The 18,718-nt window shown below is 41.1% G+C and overlaps 1 protein-coding gene across 1 annotated transcript in view; it reads left to right on the top strand.

The window, feature by feature from the left end:
* Window positions 1–18,718, top strand: part of EBF1 (EBF transcription factor 1) — a 266,385-nt gene that overhangs the window by 189,190 nt on the left and 58,477 nt on the right. Inside the window, exons 9-10 of the mRNA XM_085317824.1 lie at window positions 5,691–5,824; window positions 13,662–13,788. Coding sequence (XP_085173950.1) covers window positions 5,691–5,824; window positions 13,662–13,788 — 261 coding nt within the window. The remainder of the gene's footprint in view (window positions 1–5,690; window positions 5,825–13,661; window positions 13,789–18,718) is intronic.

Raw genomic sequence — 18,718 nt, 5'->3', positions numbered from 1 at the left:
ATTTCTTCTCAGATGAAATGGAAATTCTCTATTCATCTGAATTCTCACTTTTAGCTGGCTTTATGCAATTCGTCTTGCATGTCACAATAATCTTAAAGGGAAGAAAAATAAAAGCATGTACCCCATCATTTAAACTCCTGTTGTGATGCAGCAACTGTTGTCAGAGCCTCATCTACGGGATAATGGAGGATGAAACCACCCTTCATGATAAAACCTACAGGCGAGGTCATTCTTACAGTCACTAGCACAAACTGGATATTAATCAAAGTGCAAATACATTTCAGAAGCTGAACAAGAGCAGTGCCGGAGCCCTGCTGATAGCTGTGCATCCCACTAATTCACCCCAGTGAGCATGTACCTCTAAGCTCAATTAACCCTTATTCCAAGGCCACCCATAAACTTTGTGGTAAATATGTTTTTTTTTTCTCTCCAGCCTCTGTTTTCTATCAGTGGAATAGATCATTTCTGTTGGAGGATAAAACGCTATCTCTGCTTATACGTTCAGGTCCCTAATTAAGAATATGAGAGGTCATGTGTGTGTTTGTGGGGGACTTGAATCAGTAACTCATTGATTCAGTAAATTCAAATGTTTAATACTCCTGGGGGCAACTGCTATTTCTTCTGCCTTCGGTTGCTATTTGAGGCACACAGAAACGCTCAGGAGGCAGAGGAGGTGATGTGGGAGGCAAGGGATTTCCTTGTGCGATTGCCTGCACGCAAAGTTAGCTGTTAAACATGTATGAGAAGCTATGAGGAGCTGCTATTGCTGATGCTTTGTTGTTATTATTTTTTTATCATTGTTATTATCATTATTATTTTCCTTTCCAAGCATTGTTCAGAGGCAAATTGGAAATGTGGTAATTAGGCCCTGACTGGTAGTGTAGTATTAGTGTCCTGAGCCAAAGTTCAACGCCCTGAAATGAAATTTAAACCAATTAATCTGTTAGATTTTTATCGCTTGTCCATGTTTTCTCAGCAATTCCCTCAGCACGTGGCCTTTGATCAACTCTCATACAAAAGCTAAAATGTGTGCCTGCTGCTAGCAAGATGGGGCTGACATTAACATGGCACTCATAAAACAATCAGAGCAGTGAAGCCCTCAAACAGACAGGGCATAGTAATATTTAATAAAAGYGCACGCATAATCTTCAGAATTAGCATTTTCTGCCTTGCAGTACCTTTGGGAGAAGAGCTTTTATTTGTGGAGTGATCATTATTATAACAAAGAAGAGCTACCTAATAATTTCCACTTTAACTCTGCAATACGCCACGAGCATTTTTGAACCATTATGCTAAACTGTGGCGGGGTAATCATTTTATTGTCACAGTTTGAAGGAAGAAAAATCCCCTGTATATTGGTAGCTAGGGGAGCACGGGAACACAGGAACACACTGGCACACACCACACCGCTGCGGAAAACTTTTCCTTCCCGTTACTTGTGCGCTGAAGCTGGTACCTGCCATCCGTTGTACAGAAAATGGTCAGATTTTAACAACTTCTCAGCAAAGATGAAGATTTCAAAAGAAGCCACGGCATATCATTTCCCTTGGAGTCATTAAGCTTTCTTCTCATAAATCTTTAAAAGTTATTGATAGAGACCTTAGCTTTGAAGTCAGCGGCAAAATTCCCGTTGGCTTCCGTAGGCTTGSGATTGCAGTGCCCCCCGTAACGTCTGTGCCTGTTCAGCCGAAGCTCACGGGCAGCACAGTAAAACGTAGCGTCACGTCCTGACTCGGATTTGCCTCGATGCCGTGCAAAGACTGGGAGCTGCTCGGCAGTTTTCGTAGCCACCAGCTCTTTGGGCAGGTGGAGGAGGTGGCCGTTTCCCCGTCGTGGGGAGCTGCAGGGCTCCTGCTGCCCTTTGGGCGGTTGCATGGAGTTTGGTCTCCAGCTTCATCCTCAGTGCAAAGACTATTCTGAAAAAAAAAAATGTGCTGGGAATGAAATACACTAAAGACCAAGCAACAGAGAGGTGTTTTTTAACACTATCTGATAGGCTACCAAACTCTTGGTTCCGGATATAGCTTGTTTATATGTGTAAGAATGTATAGTTACTCTTTTTTTTATTACAGTAATTCTCTTGACTTGAAGTCTGTGCATGTTGTCAGTCATATATACTTCATTTCCTTTATTAGAATCGGTCAGAAGTCTTTCACGGCAATTTTTTTCAGTGAAGTTTCAGACTTTTTTTTAACAGAAAAATATAAATTTCRTTTAAAAGCACTATTTTAGAAATGATGCTTTGGTGTTACAGATGGACATAYGAAATGTTACTGTTTTGACCAAAATATTTTGTTCCTCTTGGAAATATTAAGAACTGTCATAGTTAACAATTTCAGATAGAAACTTTGGAACTCTGCATTCTGCAAAAAATGTTYTGTATTTTGACTTCTCTTGTGACCAAAACAAAATGTAGAAAAAACAAGATTTCCAATGAAAGGATTATTTTGCCTAGTTCTGTTTTTCTAGGGTTGCACAGAAGTAAACACCTTCCAGAGAGCACTTTGAAACTGCCARATGATTAACAGAAGAAATATGAAGGGTGAAGGGCCTGAGCTGGCCAGACATTTGTACCCAGGGCATAAATAGCAATGAGGGCATAACGTTCCCCCTCCCTTCCGATTTTACCTGTGAGGGTACTGGCAAAATGGGCCCTGATCTTCCACTCTCCTCCCAGAGGCTCCAAGGAAAGGGCCTGGGAAATGCCAAGGTTTYGTAGGGGCATTTTCGACATGACACTGGCTCTTGCAAATATGTCCTTGTGTAAAGGTGCTTTGTGCCTTCAGAACTGGGTAGTGGCCTGGGTGCCCCCCAAAACGCCTCTCCGCAGGGTCCCCGAGGGGCTGCTTGAAACCCCGCTGGCTGGGATGGGACGTGGCATACGCTTGGTGCTGAGCACCTACGACGCGTGAAGATCGGGCTCAAATACGCGAGGCGACGCACGACGTGCAGCACCTTGCACGTCGGAGTGCAATGAAAGTGCCACGGAGATGAATAGCAAGACCTGCAGTGGGGTCCTGCCACTGCAAAACAATATCTTGCATTCATTTTAAAGATGAATTGAATCTATAATTTTGAAGCCTGCATATGTTTTCCGTTAATGGCTTACGATCTCAAACTGTTTTTATTCACTGGTATTTAGGAAAGAAATGTTGCCTATAGTCTTTAAGAAAAGTAGCTCATTCTCTGACACATGGGAAACTGATTATGTTTGGGTTTTATTGTGGTGTGTGTGTCCACAATCAACTGGAAATACTGGAAAGGGTGTAATTTGGAAGTGACTTTAATTTTATTTATGAAAAGGTTTGATTCTGTGAAAGGGCTAGATGGCATTTTGAAAAGCTGCTTTCACTGTAAAGCCGGTGCTATGAGCTCAGTTGAAAGGAAAGCATTTGGTTTTGGACTTTGCAATGGTTTTTATGCACAGTTTTATGCAAGTAACCTGAATCCAAACTAAACATATTGAAGTTACTTCTGTGTGTGCTGCATTTTCACGACGGTAATGTTGGGATGTTTCTTTTGTTAGCTCATGTAAAAGTAAACCGCTGGGCTCTGCCAAGTTTGGAGTAGGATAATGATTTTTCTGTGTGCGTGTATGCGTGTGTGTGTTCGAGAGCGTATATATACGTGTGTGTTTTCGCTCGAGCTGGTATCTCCATCAGCTTAAGTAGTGGCAAAGTTTGTGCCTGACACTTACAACCATTTGTAAGCAGGGACAGGCTCTGTTTGCTTCCCCTGTACGCTGTCCATCACCGTGGAGCGAGCTTTTAGCAGTGCCCGCAGACACACGTCCTGCTGACGGTGGCTCGACAGCTCCCTTTCCAGCTCCGTCCTTGCTTCCAGCCCCGTGCCCGCCCACGCGGCTCCGTGGAGGGATCTCCTCGCCGGGCTCACCAGCTCACGCAAATAGCTCCTGCCAGCCAGGACTTAGCTAGTAAATAATCGTACTGATGCACTTTGTGTCTACAGCATTTTAAGCATTTTAAAGCAAGCTTCTGAGTGTTAGTTAATTGATTTACTTATCACTAAATTACTTATATGTGGAACAAAGCAGGGCAGAGGCTGTGCCACTACACAGCCACAACCGTGTTCAGTAACTCCTGGGCGTGGGGGCATTGCCCTGCGTGGTGCTAAYGTGCACGTAGCCTTCGCATCCCTCTTTTCCGAGTAGATCCCAACCTGACAACGTGCCTGTGTGCTCTCCCTTGACTACCACGGCAAAYATTCAAAGTTACCAGGCAAACAAGCTGCTCAGGCAGCCTCTTGACCAAGAGGTAGCTCACAGTCAAACGCCTGCCACCTGCAAGAGGGGATGGCTGTGCAGATTTGTATGCAGATGATGAAGTCGTGCTGACTGACACCTGAAAGACATTTGAGCCTCATGTGTTTTCAATAGAGCTGGCCTGTTTTCTCAGCTGAGGAGAGGCTTCCTATGTAAAGGAAAGGACCTTTCTCGTCAGTGATGATCTTGATCAGTGGGGTTTTGCTGCTTTCTCAGGAATCTTTTTCTCTACAAAATGAAGTTGTTGAGGTACGCATTTTGCTTAAAACACTGTCTAATGGTGTGGTGTTACCACACYGTTACACTGTCTGATGGTTAGAATCCCCTTCTTCAGATTTAGCAAGGAGAAGTAGGTGGCATCTGGGATGGAGTCACTTGTTTTCATCAATCTCTGTGAGGACAGGCCACCTTGGCCAGCCTGCRTGTCCACAGCAGCAAGTTACGTAGGACTTTTGGGTTGCTTTTACAGGGATGTTATTCCACTGGGTTCAGCACAGTTAAATTCAGATGTACCTTAGTATTGCAGAGAAGGGCAATGGTCTGTGGATGCTTATATTGCCCTGCCCCACCAGTGTATAAAGCTGAGCTTGCTTCTCTTTGGACAGGCTTAAAACAGAATGTATTACAGCATCAAGAATTGAGATGAGTAAGAATTGAGCTTTGGGAACTGTTTGAGTTTTCAAAATCCTTTGAGGAGGCATGTGATACCTAGAAGGTGGCTAGGGCAAGTTATGGCAAAATGCACTGCATGCATTTCTTGATTGTCTAGTAGCTGTAACATAACTGTGTTAAACCTTTTGACTTCACCAAAAAGTTCGTTCGTTTGTTCTGTCTTTTTTTTTTTTTTCTTCTTTTTTAAAGTTGCTGAAGCATTAAGCAGGGCAGAGTGGTTTAACACTGGAACCACCTGGATCTGATTGTACAGGATTTTAAGAAATGCTGAGGGTTACACTCTTTTTTTTTAATTTAGCTAATGTTTTCCCCATAGTATTTATGGGAGTTCCTTTGGTTAATTTAGGTTATGATGGATCATAAAGCAAACTCACTGGAGATTATTTGATTAACTGAAGAATTCAGCATTTCATATAGAAAAAAGATAGGAATTTGTCCTGGTTTCCAATTGGTCTCTGCCCATCATGCTGTGATTTTCTTTGTTAATATAGGCTTGAAAAAGTTAATCTTTTTAAATATAACTAATAAAAACAAACAGAAATTAATGGAGAAAATATACTCCCAAAGATTTAGTCTGAGATCATGCACATATACTAGAAAAAATGAGGTTGCTGAAATCTTTGTGTTAGTAAGGGGGGAAATGAAAGCACCTTTTATTTTATTTTTCTCAAGTCTTCAATCATTAAAATCTGGTTCTAACAGCAGAATACTTCTCTTTTTCATGTGTGTTGAAAAGCAGCTACACCATGTATCAAAGCCATCAGTCCAAGTGAAGGATGGACTACAGGAGGTGCCACTGTCATCATCATAGGAGACAATTTCTTTGATGGGTTACAGGTCATATTCGGCACCATGCTGGTTTGGAGTGAGGTAGGTGTTGTCTGAACGGTAATGTCTAATAGCTTTGTCTAGCTTGTAGCGAGACTGTCCTTTTTCTATGCCACATGCTAAATCAACAACAAATGTTTAGATGTGAATCCTTCTCTCGTTCAGTTTTATGAAAATAATTAGTCAAATTTACCTGTGGCAGAAATCCACTATAGCCAGAGGGTTTGCATTTCCTTTCACTGGCCCAGAATTTGGCTCGGTGCCTTTTATTCCGAGGAAGGGAAAGGATAAATGCCGCTGTGAATAATTCTGTGTTTAACACTACAATGGCTACGGGCCCACAGGAAACGAAYGTTGAGGTGATGCCGCTTTCCAGAGAAACCGGCTACTTGTAGCTGCAGCTAAATGAGGGGAGAAGTGCAGAAATTCAGTGCCTCTGAATCACGGGTCTTTCAAGTGTAGGTACCTGGTGCAAGTACTATCTGCTTAAAGGTAACTGAATATACAGTGTTGTATCCACGGTGGAAAATGCAGACTTATGCCCAGTGGGGGCCCCAACAGTTCCCCACGAACCCTCTTCTGTTGTTATTTCCCATCCATTTTTTACTTTTGCGATTCCTCTCAGCTTCCTAAATCCTCTCGTCTCCTGACGCGTTATTGAACTTGGAGCCTTTTATTTCCCCAAAGCCTGGGGAACGTTAAATCCTGAGCGGCATCAGCAGAGCGGCTGCTTTCAGTGCACGGGGTCGYAGAAATTAGGGCAGAATTCCCACGGGCTTCCCTGGCACTGGAAGGCAGCCCGAAGGAAGGGTCTAAGCATTACATTTCTGGCTTTTCAAAAGCGTATTGGAAGAAATGGGTATTTTCGTGAGTTTGGTGCCGAAGTAAGGGCGCTGAGAGACGAGCCAGCCTTTCCGAACTCGCTCTGCTCCTTGCCTCGTGGGTTTAGCCTACCGCACGGGGACTGTGGTTCCTCCCGTTCGAGCGCGGCTGCATTTGGGGAGTCTGCCGCTAAACCAGGTTTCAAAATGAAAAAGCTTGAAGGAGAGTTTTGTTTTCCCTCCTTTTGTTCTGATGCTCTGCCTCATACCTGATAAGTATTAAATCAATATTATAGCTTAATTTGGACCCAGCGCCTTCCCTGACCGACTGTGTCACCCACATGGCAGCAGTTTTTCCAAACGAAGAGTATCCTCTAATGTCCTTTATGGGCTTCGCTGTTCTCCTGCTCTCTCTCATCCTTCCACTTGAGGACAAGTGTGGATGAAAGCGCTTTCCAGAAATGGAGATATAATAAATGGGCCCTATTCTGAAGCCCTTATGTGATCATGAAAGTGCCCCCTGGGTCCAGCATAAGCATTTTGCGTGCTAGGACTGGAGCCGATATTGTTACAGCCGTTTCGCAGGGAGAGGTGAGGAGGCCGGGGGAGCTACGCTGGTTTGGGTACTGCAGAATTGGCTCCTCCGTTACAAATCTTCGTTCTGTTTTTCAGTGGAAGCCTTTAGTTGGCAATTTCTAAACTCGGAAGAGCGAGTGCTGGTCAAAGCATCGCTGTTGTGGGTTGCACGGCTTCATCATAAAATTAAACGGTGGGGAGGGGAGTTGTCAGAACCAAGTGAATTTGTTAAAAATGTTACAGTGGGCTGCAAGAAGGCTTGGAGTGAAAGCTGTTTCACTCTCTCCCCTATAGAATTGCTTCTTGGTTTCATAACCTTTGAGAGGAATAGAAAATCATATAGGGGAAAAGAAGCAATTTCTAAAAGAAGCAGGCAAACATGATAAACAAGCATAGAAACGTATGAGCTGTCTGAGTGATCTCTAAATAACAGCGATCTATAAATAATTCAAATTACACATACTAGCCACATATGAAATACAAGATAAATTCTTCTGTTTGCCTTCTTATGTCTAAAAATGTCTGGCACATTTTCAGTATCCAGGAAGAATATTTTTGTTTTACTTTAATAGAGTGTAGACTTGAACTGTGGATCTTCTGAAATTCAGTACAATTTCAAACGTAGAACAGGTTCATCCAGTGTTGTCAGTCAGGCCCAATTCTGAACAAACCTGGCCAGGTTATTTTGTGGTTGAGCACAAGCAGAATTTTCAATTTCCTCCTGTTGTTTCATGGATCCAAGGAAAACATAATTTTAATTGAATTTCAGGGAGCCCCAAACAAAGCTAGGCAGGTGGAAACTAAAGAAAAAGAATGAATCTTGCAAAATATTTTCACATGGATTTTTTTTTAGCTTTGTTTTAAATTGTAATTACAGGTGGTTCTGGGGATGAAGTCTAATATTTAAATTAGCGTCATTTTGCATAGGACCTTGCACAAATCACACAATCTGTTTAAAGTTCAGTTCTCTTTCTCTAACATTGTAATAAGATTAGCCACCTTCTTTAGAAAGGTGCTGTGAAAATAATTATCGTAGAGGTTCTATCTTACTCAGAATTTATTACAGCAAAAACTATGTAAATGCCTGAGACGCATGGATATTTAAAATATAAAACCTACCACATTTCAGAAGCAAAGTTAACAGCCAAAAAAATATTGTTCATTTTAAGAGTGAATTTGTTGCTGTCAAGCTGCATATGTTATAAATAATTTGAAATGTAAATAATATATTTTTAATTTATTTTACATGTATTCAAGTTTTGTAATTGAAATATTTATATGCTTGAAACGGAGTTGACTGTGTTAAAAAAGGAGGTTTAAAATGGTTTCTGAAACACATATTTATTATTTAAACATATATTTTAGCAGTAAACATTCTAACATAATTACAGCCTTTCTCAGCCAGAGAGAACTAAATAAAAACTTAATTTGTCACATTAATTTTGTGTAGAAATGCAGATACCTTAAGCCAGTGAGCTCAATTAATCCTTAGCTCTCACATTACTTTATAAAAATGAAGGCCTTGGTATTTTTGGAGTACAGCAAAATGGGCCATCTAATACCTTTTTTCCAAGGGACTTTCATAATTGACAAACAAACAATATTGGTATATTGTGTGCACATGTTGAATCTGGATAAACAACTCCCAGCAAATAGTCTGTTTGCCAAACAGACTCTGCCTTTCTGTTTGCCCAGTCTAGAAACAGGCTGATTTGTTACTTGCAGTGATTTAAGCAACGTCCTGGGTCTGCGCGTTGTTGCAAATATTCCAAATCTGCGCTGCTGATAAAATCCACAGTTGTTTCTCTCTTATTGGGGGGCTGTAACTCCTAGAGTCAAGTTTCAGGGCAAACGCATATGACTGTGAGGACAGAATTGGTTTCTTATAAATATTCCACAATATTTGCTTAAAATGGACTATTTCTTCAAACACTTTCCTGCCAAGAACATTCCTCCAGCTGCACAGAGTCAGCTGGAAACCACTTCTTCTTTTATATTAAGCAAAGATAAAGCACTGAAACATCAGTTCTTTTACCTTTGTACAGCACAAAAACAGAGGGTGTTTTTTTTTTGTTGCTGAATCAAATTCTGTGACAGATTTTTGTTTTGCTTTTTATGTTTATTATTGATTTTGGAAGTCTCTATTTTTGAGTGCTTATTTTGGAGACTTGACTCATTTTTAAAAAATGAGCAAGCACCCTCTTTCTGAAAAACAAAGCTTATTAGTCTGCATCTGGGTGCCCAGAACATTCGTGTAAAGTCACTAGTCACTTTTGARAATACAGATACCTTGAAGGTCCCGTTCCCCCTGAAAGCAGTTCGTTAGCTTCAGTATGTGCAAGCTGGTGGGTTTTTGCTTCATTCCTGTTCCAGTGGTCCTCTTTGCAGAGAGTCCAAGTTTAATTTATGACTGATTGTCACCATTTCCCTAACCACAAACCAGAGCTCAAGCATGCAAAAATAAACTGGTGACTCAGATTAATGACATCTCCCTATAAAATGTCACTTTAAAAAAGAAAAAAAGAAAGTAACCTGGCACTCTTCAGAGTGTGAAATGATGCTGTATCACACAAGAATGTCTAGAATATATTAGCAAACCACAGAAAGAGGCWTGTTGCACACACTCAAACCAAATGTGTTTTAGGTTTTGAAGGACAGGCTCCTTCCTCCATTCTGAAGATCTCCATAACTCAGGTTTTAGTCTAATTCACTGTATGTCCCAGCTGACATATAAGAATGTATATAAAAAAAAGACAGTGCAGTTGCCAAATATCAGACTAGCTTGCTTGAGAATCCCTTGGAAGAAGAGCCCAGTTGCTAGCTTTATGTCCAGCTCCAGAGGTCCATTTGCCAAATACTGGAGTGGAAGAGGAAGCTGGATCTGGGATTTTGGCTTGTGGTTTCATCTCCAAATCACAGGTTAATGCCTTCCTCAAGATTTATGTTTTAAAAAAAAGAGCTTCAGAAATGTAGGTAACTTATATTTACAAATTCTTATTTCTTGGCATGTAATTTCCTACGGCTATTATAATATCTGTTAGTGGTCCAAGCGTTTCCACCTGAGGTCAGAGCTGGGTCAGATACATAGGTTCACAGAGCTCAGCCCGTATCTTGCATTTGGCAGCAGGCAGTGGCCGATGCCTATAAAAACAACAGGGCAATTGTGTAGCGAAGCTTCGCCAGAACGCTCTGCCAGCATCCAACAATTTGGGACTCAGGGGCTTCCAGAAGTTCTGTTTTTAGTTTTAATATCCCTTGATGCTAAGAGCTTACATATTCCAGGTGCTGTACATACGTTCGTTGATTGTACATGCAGCAGACAGAYTCTGCTGTGAAGATGGTACAGGCAGTGCAAAGGTGGGAGGAGAAAACACACCAGGAAGTGGTGGAGTGGGTTCCCAAAGTCAGGCTGCAGGTCAGTAGTGTAGCTAGGAGAGGATCTCCAAATCCTGGAGTCGCTGAAGCCAGCAGCAGATTTGCTGGATGGAAATCTTGGATGGAWGTCTTGGATGGGCCTGGTGTATGCAAATCCAGGTAGCACCCACTGGGTCACTGCCATTGCAGAAGGGGACCAGAGCAACTCGGGGAGAGCTTGTCCTGGTTTATAACCCGGATCCTGTCAATGCTGGTGSGTGGCATCAGACTTCTAGACCAGAGGCAGGGTTCGGAGGGCATATTTATAAGTGCAATGAAAATGCTTCTCCCTTAAAGCCAATTTCTTAAGATGATGACGGTAAAGAGGAACGCTGGTATGTAACAGAGTTAGCCGATTCCTTTGAGTGTGCATGAGAACTTAAGACTGGTTGTACTGACCCAGAAAAAAGATCCTTCTAGCTCAGTATCTCTGACAGGGGTCAGTAACAGGTGATAAGGAGAAAAATCTAAAAAAGAGGGCACATATATTCTCCTGATACATCTTCCAAACTTCAATTCTAGAGAAGAGAGGATTAAAATATATCCTAAACCATAGGATTTCAGACATAATGTTCACCCTTTGGGAATGTGTGGGCGACAGTATTGTATATTTGTGGTTTTAAACACAGTTAAACTTATTTACATCAGATCACAAAGGAAAACCAAACTGTGGAGAACAAACCAGGAAACTTGCTTAACTCTCTCCAGCTCTCTGTAACAATGGACCATAAATAGGTCAGACATTTCTTGGGAACCAGGGAAGATGAGTATTGGAAAATGCCACAAATTATGTTTGAAGAACATTAAAGTGGTGACAGACCAGTAAATGCTGGGAAATTTGAAGATGCGACCGAAAGCTGCCTCTAAAGTTTATGCCAGAATGGGGGTAAGGGGTGCAAGGCATATGCTGATGTAGTAAGACTAGCATGTTAACCTTTACTATTAAAATCCTTGGCTGTTTTTATAAAAATTACCCCCCCCGTCCCCCAAAAATGTCATGAAACTTTTCTCATTTTGCCAGTTCACCCAGTTAACTGGAACCATTTGAGGGTGGAATTTATCTCAGCTATCTTCAGATGTCTGTGGCTAAGTGCCTAGTCTAAATTTGTCGTCTCGGTTCATTGGAGAAAGGTAGATGCTTCCAGAGGGCAGCTCATCCCAAACTGGAGGTGTCTAAAGCATGGGGAATAAATTACTATTTGATGGTGCTTTCTGCGCTCACTGACTGTTGAGGGCATAGAGAGGACTGGCCTAGACTTTTAAGACTTTGATCAGCCTAGCTTTAAGATGACTCAATTTAAGTGGAAGGAATCCTTGGAAGTGTGTTTAAATTTTTTTTWAAAAATTTTATAGTTTTTATATATTTTATTTATATAATTTTTAAAATTTAAGTTTATAGACTGAATCATTAAAAAAAAAAAAAAGTACTTGGTCCTAGCAGTTTTGCTTTTACTCTTCAACTTGGTTTAGTAATTTTTAAATTCAGGGAACTTCCTACTGTGTATGCCATTTCCCACAGTAACACAGATGGCTCTCAGACAGACATTCCTCTCCTGTGCTTTTTTACAGGCTGCTTGTTGGGGAATTTTAACTTTCGTGGCAGTTTACAGTATGAGTTAGGAGCAACAGTCYTGTGCCCTGAACAAAAAACCTGTTTAAAAGACTGGAGTTTTTTTGTAGTTCTTTAATATGATTTTGAAAATTTTAGTAAAAATAAAAACACAATTAGCTTTTTGGCTTAAAAAATCAAATATGATATTTTCTATGGAAATGTATTCCCTTTGATTTTTAATTTGAGTACGAGCCAGTCAACAGCATGGAGCGCTCCACTGTCTGCTTAGGGTGCCAAAGGCTTTTCTTACCGTCAAGGCTGGTGTAGCCKTGGTCCCATTTGCCTCTCTGGATGTGGGTGGGACTGGTAATGTGCTGGTCAATGACAGAAGGATTCTCCGTGTCCCAGAGCTGCGTCTTGGCTGCTGGGCACAATCATGTCACGTTCTCCATGCACCTCTTCCTACCGTCCTCCTCCGAAAGGACGTAATGAGTGAGGAGAGCACGTTTCAGTGATGGGGAGGRCAATCCTGTAGCTTGTGAGCACAGAAGAGATTTGAGTCGAGCTGCCATAAATTTGTGAAACTCCTGACTGACTCTAGTATTAATTTCAAGTACTACATTTTAAGTCCAGTCCAGAATSTTAACAGAGCCAAAATGGTCTAGAACCTGGAAACGGCAGCACCGATTCCATCTTTTGTGCTAAGAGTATCAGAATCCCCAGCCCTATTAGGAAGAAAGTTAAGTTTGTCTCCTTCGTGCCTGAGTAAATCCACRTATGCAGGAGTTATTAACTGTACAGTCACCCCAAATGTGTGTCAGTCATTTCAGTGGAGGAGGCAGACTGGAATTGATGGGTAAATGATTATATTGGATATATCTCTTGTGCTCTGACCATTGCAAGGAAATACATAGCATCCTTAAAAAACCAAGCTCTGCATTTCTGCAGTAATGTAGTTTTGCTACTACAAAATGAATAGAAAAGGATCTCTAATAATTAAACAACAGCACATAGTGCTTTTGCAGCGTGCAGATGTCTGAGGATGAGCTGGGGACCAGTGCATTTAAGAGCTTACCCTGCCTTGCGTTCTGCTGTGAGTCTCAGTTCCGATGCCGTGTTCAAACACGTAACTGTGTGTCATTTATCAGTCAGATTTGTTGGACACAAATTTGTAGTCGCGACCCTGATGTTCACCTGAAGGAACATAAGCATCCTGCTGGTGTAAGCTAAAGTTATTGCATGAAACTGGTGCTAATGCCTGTATGAGGATGCAAGTGCCTGCCATGTATGAAAACAGAAATAATGTTGTTACAGCTGAGAAAGAGAATGCTTGTAAATATTGTAGTCACTGGCTTTTGTGTGGGTTACATCAAGATTGTATTCAAACATTGACAAGTTAATTACATGTTTCAAAGCTTGTTTACTGTGATCTGAGAGGAAAGTGTTATTAAAGAAGTATTCAGCATCTAACAGTGCTTTTTTTTTTTCTTTTTCCCTTCCTGGTGTTTTCTTCTAGCTGATTACTCCTCATGCCATCCGAGTGCAGACGCCTCCTCGACATATCCCGGGCGTTGTAGAAGTCACATTGTCCTACAAGTCTAAGCAGTTCTGCAAGGGAACGCCTGGAAGATTCATTTACACAGGTAAGGGTGCTTGAGTGTTAGGTATAACAGGAGGAAATAGGGCAAGCAATATATCACACTCACTGGTGCTTCTGCTTTCGTCATTAAAAGCTGTACTGTATTTTATTATTTTGGCTAAGCGTTTCGCTGAAGATACCCATTTAAGGTTGGATTCCAGCAATGAGTGACCATAGAGGTGAATCTGAAARTATACCAATGTGGGTTTTTTCTTTGCTTGTTTGTCCTTGCCGTGGGATGTCTCTTCAGATTTGCACCCCCTCTCCCAGGAGGGGGAGATAGAGGGAGGAGAGAAACAGATGCTCCAACCTCTAAACCACTTTGGAGAGGGCAAACAGCAAGAGCCAAACATACCAGTGCAGTGGAAAAGCTGCTTTCCAGGAAGCTTCTTGCTGAGTATCTCTGTCTCATCTTGTAATAGTAACTTGGCCCAGCAAGCGTTCAAAGCCGTGGCCTGCCTGCCTGTCTCGCTGTCACACCCTTGTCCCCGCGCCCTGGGGAGGCCAGGTAACTTTCACCACAGTTGATGTTATCACCATAGTGAGTCGCAGTGTGTTTTGGGGTGGCATCCAACACAGACCGCTGCGTAAACTGATCTGGCCTGAAAAATTGTGAACAAAGAGGAAAACATACTGCTAGGAGATTGCAGGTGCTGTCAGTGTTAAAGCAGTCTCTGTAGTGACAAGGACCACACTGGAAATAAATCAAGTAGCACCCTAACTTTTTAAAAAGAATGCATGTCACTTATTCCTTCAGAAGCTATGCATGCTAAAAAAATTAGTGGCTTAGTCTGAGTTACGACATGCTTATCCTTACATGCTTTTTGTTAGACCTATAACCCAGACAGTGCTACTCCTGCAACTGGGTACCTGAATGGTGGTTCCTCACCACCCAGTGCAATTTCTTTTTCCATCCTTGATTGCTCCCAAAACATTAAGAATAAGACGTATCATAAAAATCTGTGGCAGTRGGGTGCTCTGGATTACAGTGGGCACATACACTGCTCCTGCTGTGAACATACACACGCGGGCTTGAGGTGGAGAGCGGACTTTGCGCTCCAGCTGGGCAGCGGGGTGCTCCTGCAATTTCCTGATTTCATGTGAACAAAGGTGCCTTATAAAGCTTTCTTGTCATTTTCCAAACACCCTCTCCCCCTAGTTGGGATTATGCACGGGGTTTCTTTAAAGCAGGACTGAAAGTGTTCGTGTATCGCCTTGCTGTCTGAGCAGCAGGCATTTGCTGAGCCTCTGTGTGTTTATTGTGAGCATTATGATTTTGACAATGGGTGGGAAATTCATATATTGGATAATAACAYGCCATATCAAAAATGTTAATGAGGGTTTGAATGCATTTGAATAAAAGAAAAAGCAAAAGCAAAGGGTCACATTGCCAGCTGGTGCAAATTGCCAGTTTATACCACGTTAAAGTGTCAGCCAGAGTTCTGGACAGTTTGACTGCGAATCAGTCCAAAATTCCCCTCCAAATATCTTGCTCACAATAAGTTGTGTTGTCCTGCTAGTTGTCAAGCCACTGGGGTGCTGCTTCTTAGGTTGGGGGAACGTCCAGTATGCGTGCAGAAGAAAAACAAAGGGAGTCCTCCCCCTCGCCCTCCACCGGGCAAGGAAATTTTTACAGACTTCTTTATGCAATATAAAGGTAAAAAATGACTTTGGCCCATTTTAGTTTTCTTTTCAGATTATCATTAATTAGCTTTTCCAGGAAAAAGGAGGGCAACGGTTTAGCCTGTCTGCCCAAACGCAGACAGTTGACTGATGTGGAGCTTAGCAGTCCCAGTGGGGAGAGTTTTCCTATATGCGTTTTCAGGTTAGTGTTTAAAATGCGTTATTTTTCATTCAGTAAATGAAAGTTATGAAATCCTAAACAGCAGTGATAAAATCAAAGGTGATTCCAGTCCATGGGCGGTTCTGTTACTTAYGCAGCTTTTATGGAGTTATGGTAGATACGTAAGTTCTATTGTGACTGAAATTGTACCTCTTACAATTTGCATTTTTCAGTTGTTTTACATGCAACCTGAACTGAAATGTGCTTTTCTAAAAGGACTAAATGAAACTCAAATAAAAACAATTAATGCATTCTGACCTTCAGAAGTGCCCTTTAAACAAAATGCAGGTTCAGTACACGCCTGCCGATTAGTTTTAGTTAATTGAAAATTATAGGATTGACCCAAGAGGAAAATTTTGTTTGCACTCCAATCACTTTTACAAATTAAGGAAAATTACCACAATTTTGTTTAGCTAAGGTTTCACACTGAGTTCACGAAATTAGCTCAGCCATCCCAACAAAGTCAGCACTTTGTTAGTGAGCACTGGAAAAAAACTAATAGTCTATGGTGTGTACAAACGAAGCATAGAAAAAGCTATGATGCTTTAGCAAACTAGGCCAAGTGTTTTTAATTAGGATTATTGGTTCATTGTAAGTTTTGAAGAACAATCAAACTAGCAGATTAGCTGTTTCTTTTAAAGCTAGAATTTCTTGCCATTCATTTTTCCCATGAGAACATGTTTTAACTCCCACATAGCACTATTTCTTTTTCTTTTTTTTTAACAAGGCCTGCAGGAAATGGACCAATTGGAAGTTCGGATACAGTAACATTCCCCAGCATCATTCCAGACGATGGGAGTTTTTCACAATGTTCTTCAGTGAACTCAGTGTTCTGGAACATATTACAAAACCACAGAGGCCAAATGTTTTCTCAGAGGAGTTTGGCCTCTGTTTTTGGCCGAAAACATTTCAGCATCACTTGCTGCTTATTTACCCTGCTATTAAGAACAAGAAAAGGGGAAAGGAGAAAAAGAGGAGGGGAGGAAAATGAGAGTGAGTGAGTGAGAAAGAAAGAAAAAGACCTGGGGTTTGTGGGCGGTACWGGAGTCGATCAAGCATAGTTTCCTTTCTGGTGAGAATGTCCCTGCTCGTTAATGGTCCCATTTTGTGGTCAGGTCTCATTTAGAAGAAATTATTTTTAATCAGTGTTCAACAAAATATCCCCTCAAGCCACCTGGCTGTAAACTGTTTTTTTCTTACTGTTAAGTACTTAAGTTCTCAGAAGAAAATACCCAGTGACCCATTAATTTTGGCCTTTTTTYCCCCCTTTAATGGCAAATAACTTAGTAACATGATCTCTAAGTAGTCCATGTGCCATCTAGGAATCGAGGTCACGTATATACAGAGAAATCCTGGCTTTTGTAAGTATTTTTGAAAGAAAGAAACCAGTCTCAGCCCTGTGCTTACAAGAAAGCATAGTGGTTTTTTTATATTCCATCTGCAAAGCAAGCCATTAGCATGCACTTATATAGCAGTTATTTCTTAGATTTTGAGTTTTGACATTCCTAAGAAAACACTGTTAGAAATACGGAGGTCTGAACACATCTTCCATGTATGTTCATTTTGGAATAACATTTAAAAGTTCATACTACATATGGAAATATCCAAACCAGTTAAAAGTCATACTGGTCAGTGTTTCTGTGGTGCCCTTCATCTGTAAATCTCCAAGTATTGAATAGTATTCAATGAATTAAGCTTCATGTCACAACTTATTAGTCAGGTATGTATCTCTACCCTTATTTTACAAGTAGAGAAACTGAGATAAAGGAAGAAGCCATTAAGGATAGAGATCCCTAGGTAATTTGCCAAGGTGACTCAGGATATATATGGCTGAGTTAAATACGTGATGAGAATTGGTAGAACTTTGTGATATCCAGACAAGCCTTTAAGATCTTTTTTTCTTTTCTTTCTTTCTTTCTTCTTCTTCTTTTTTTTTTAATGCAAAAATGAGTATGTCACAAAGCAGCATGATTTGCACAGGAGTTTGCTGTGAACAATGGTACAAATCTATGAGATTTTTAAACAGAGGTTTGAGTAGGACTACATGAGTGTAAGTGAAAGGAGAACTTGTCACATATTGCAAAGAGCCTATGGAAGGTCCATAAAAATGCATTGTGCATTGTCTTCTACCACCTGCCCGCTCTAAGATTTTTGTGGCTTTTGCTCCTAAACTAGAGCAAAGGACTASATAGGGGCCAGAAGTTCCTAGTTTTGTCACTAAGGTTGTGTCTACAGATAGCGCTAATTCAACTTCTTGGCAGAGTTCCACTCCTAATACTCTTCCTTTTGCTGAAATTTGGTTACGTATTTGGATTTTGATTGGAATTTAGGGAAGTGTTTGCATTAGTCTTGCAGGGAGAGTGAAGGCTAAATCATTTGTATGCTGACAGTGTACCAAGAAAGACAGAAGTTCTCCTACAGTTCATGTGGGGTTTGCAACAAGCTATGGGATGCGGTATGACTCCAGAAGGAAGAGTAGGTCAAAGTGGAGCACTGTGAAGACTGGCGAGTGTTTGTGTTATGCTTTAGGACCATTGTGTGTGAAGTGATGTAGAAATATGAACATTATGAAGGTCAGGGTAGTCACAGAATTTCTGGGAAACTGTGTGTTTCTTTGGAATGTCCTAAGGCTTTTAAGAGAACTTTTCACTCCAATAGATAGACTAAAGAAATACCCTTGTGTGAAAGCTCTCTGCTGCATCCTCTTTTCACCCTTTACTTACTTCTGAGATCATCTGAATCTGTATAAACAGGATATCACAGATGAGTTGAGCAAAATTTTCGAAAGCCTTGATAAAAACTGAAGGGGAAAACTTTCAGTTTTAGATTTTTAACTTTAAAGGATTTAATTTACAGAAGTGCAGTGGTAGTCATCTTCTGAGAATCATTCTCCTTTCATTTCTTAAGTCAAATACCCCCAAGAGTATGAGACCAAAACTACCAATCACTATTTAAAGTCTCAGTGCATGGCCTTAGAAGCACACGTTTAAGTCATTTTCACAAGTATGTTCAGAATTGGAACCACTTAGAAAATGATCTCAAATCTCTAAAGTTTGTAGCCTGGTAAACTTCAATGATTCCCTTGCAAGGA

This window comes from Rhea americana, unplaced genomic scaffold, assembly GCF_003343005.1.
Source record: "Rhea americana isolate MKP2758 unplaced genomic scaffold, rheAme1 scaffold_51, whole genome shotgun sequence".
NCBI lineage: Eukaryota > Metazoa > Chordata > Aves > Rheiformes > Rheidae > Rhea > Rhea americana.
This window is presented reverse-complemented; position numbering and strand designations above follow the sequence as displayed.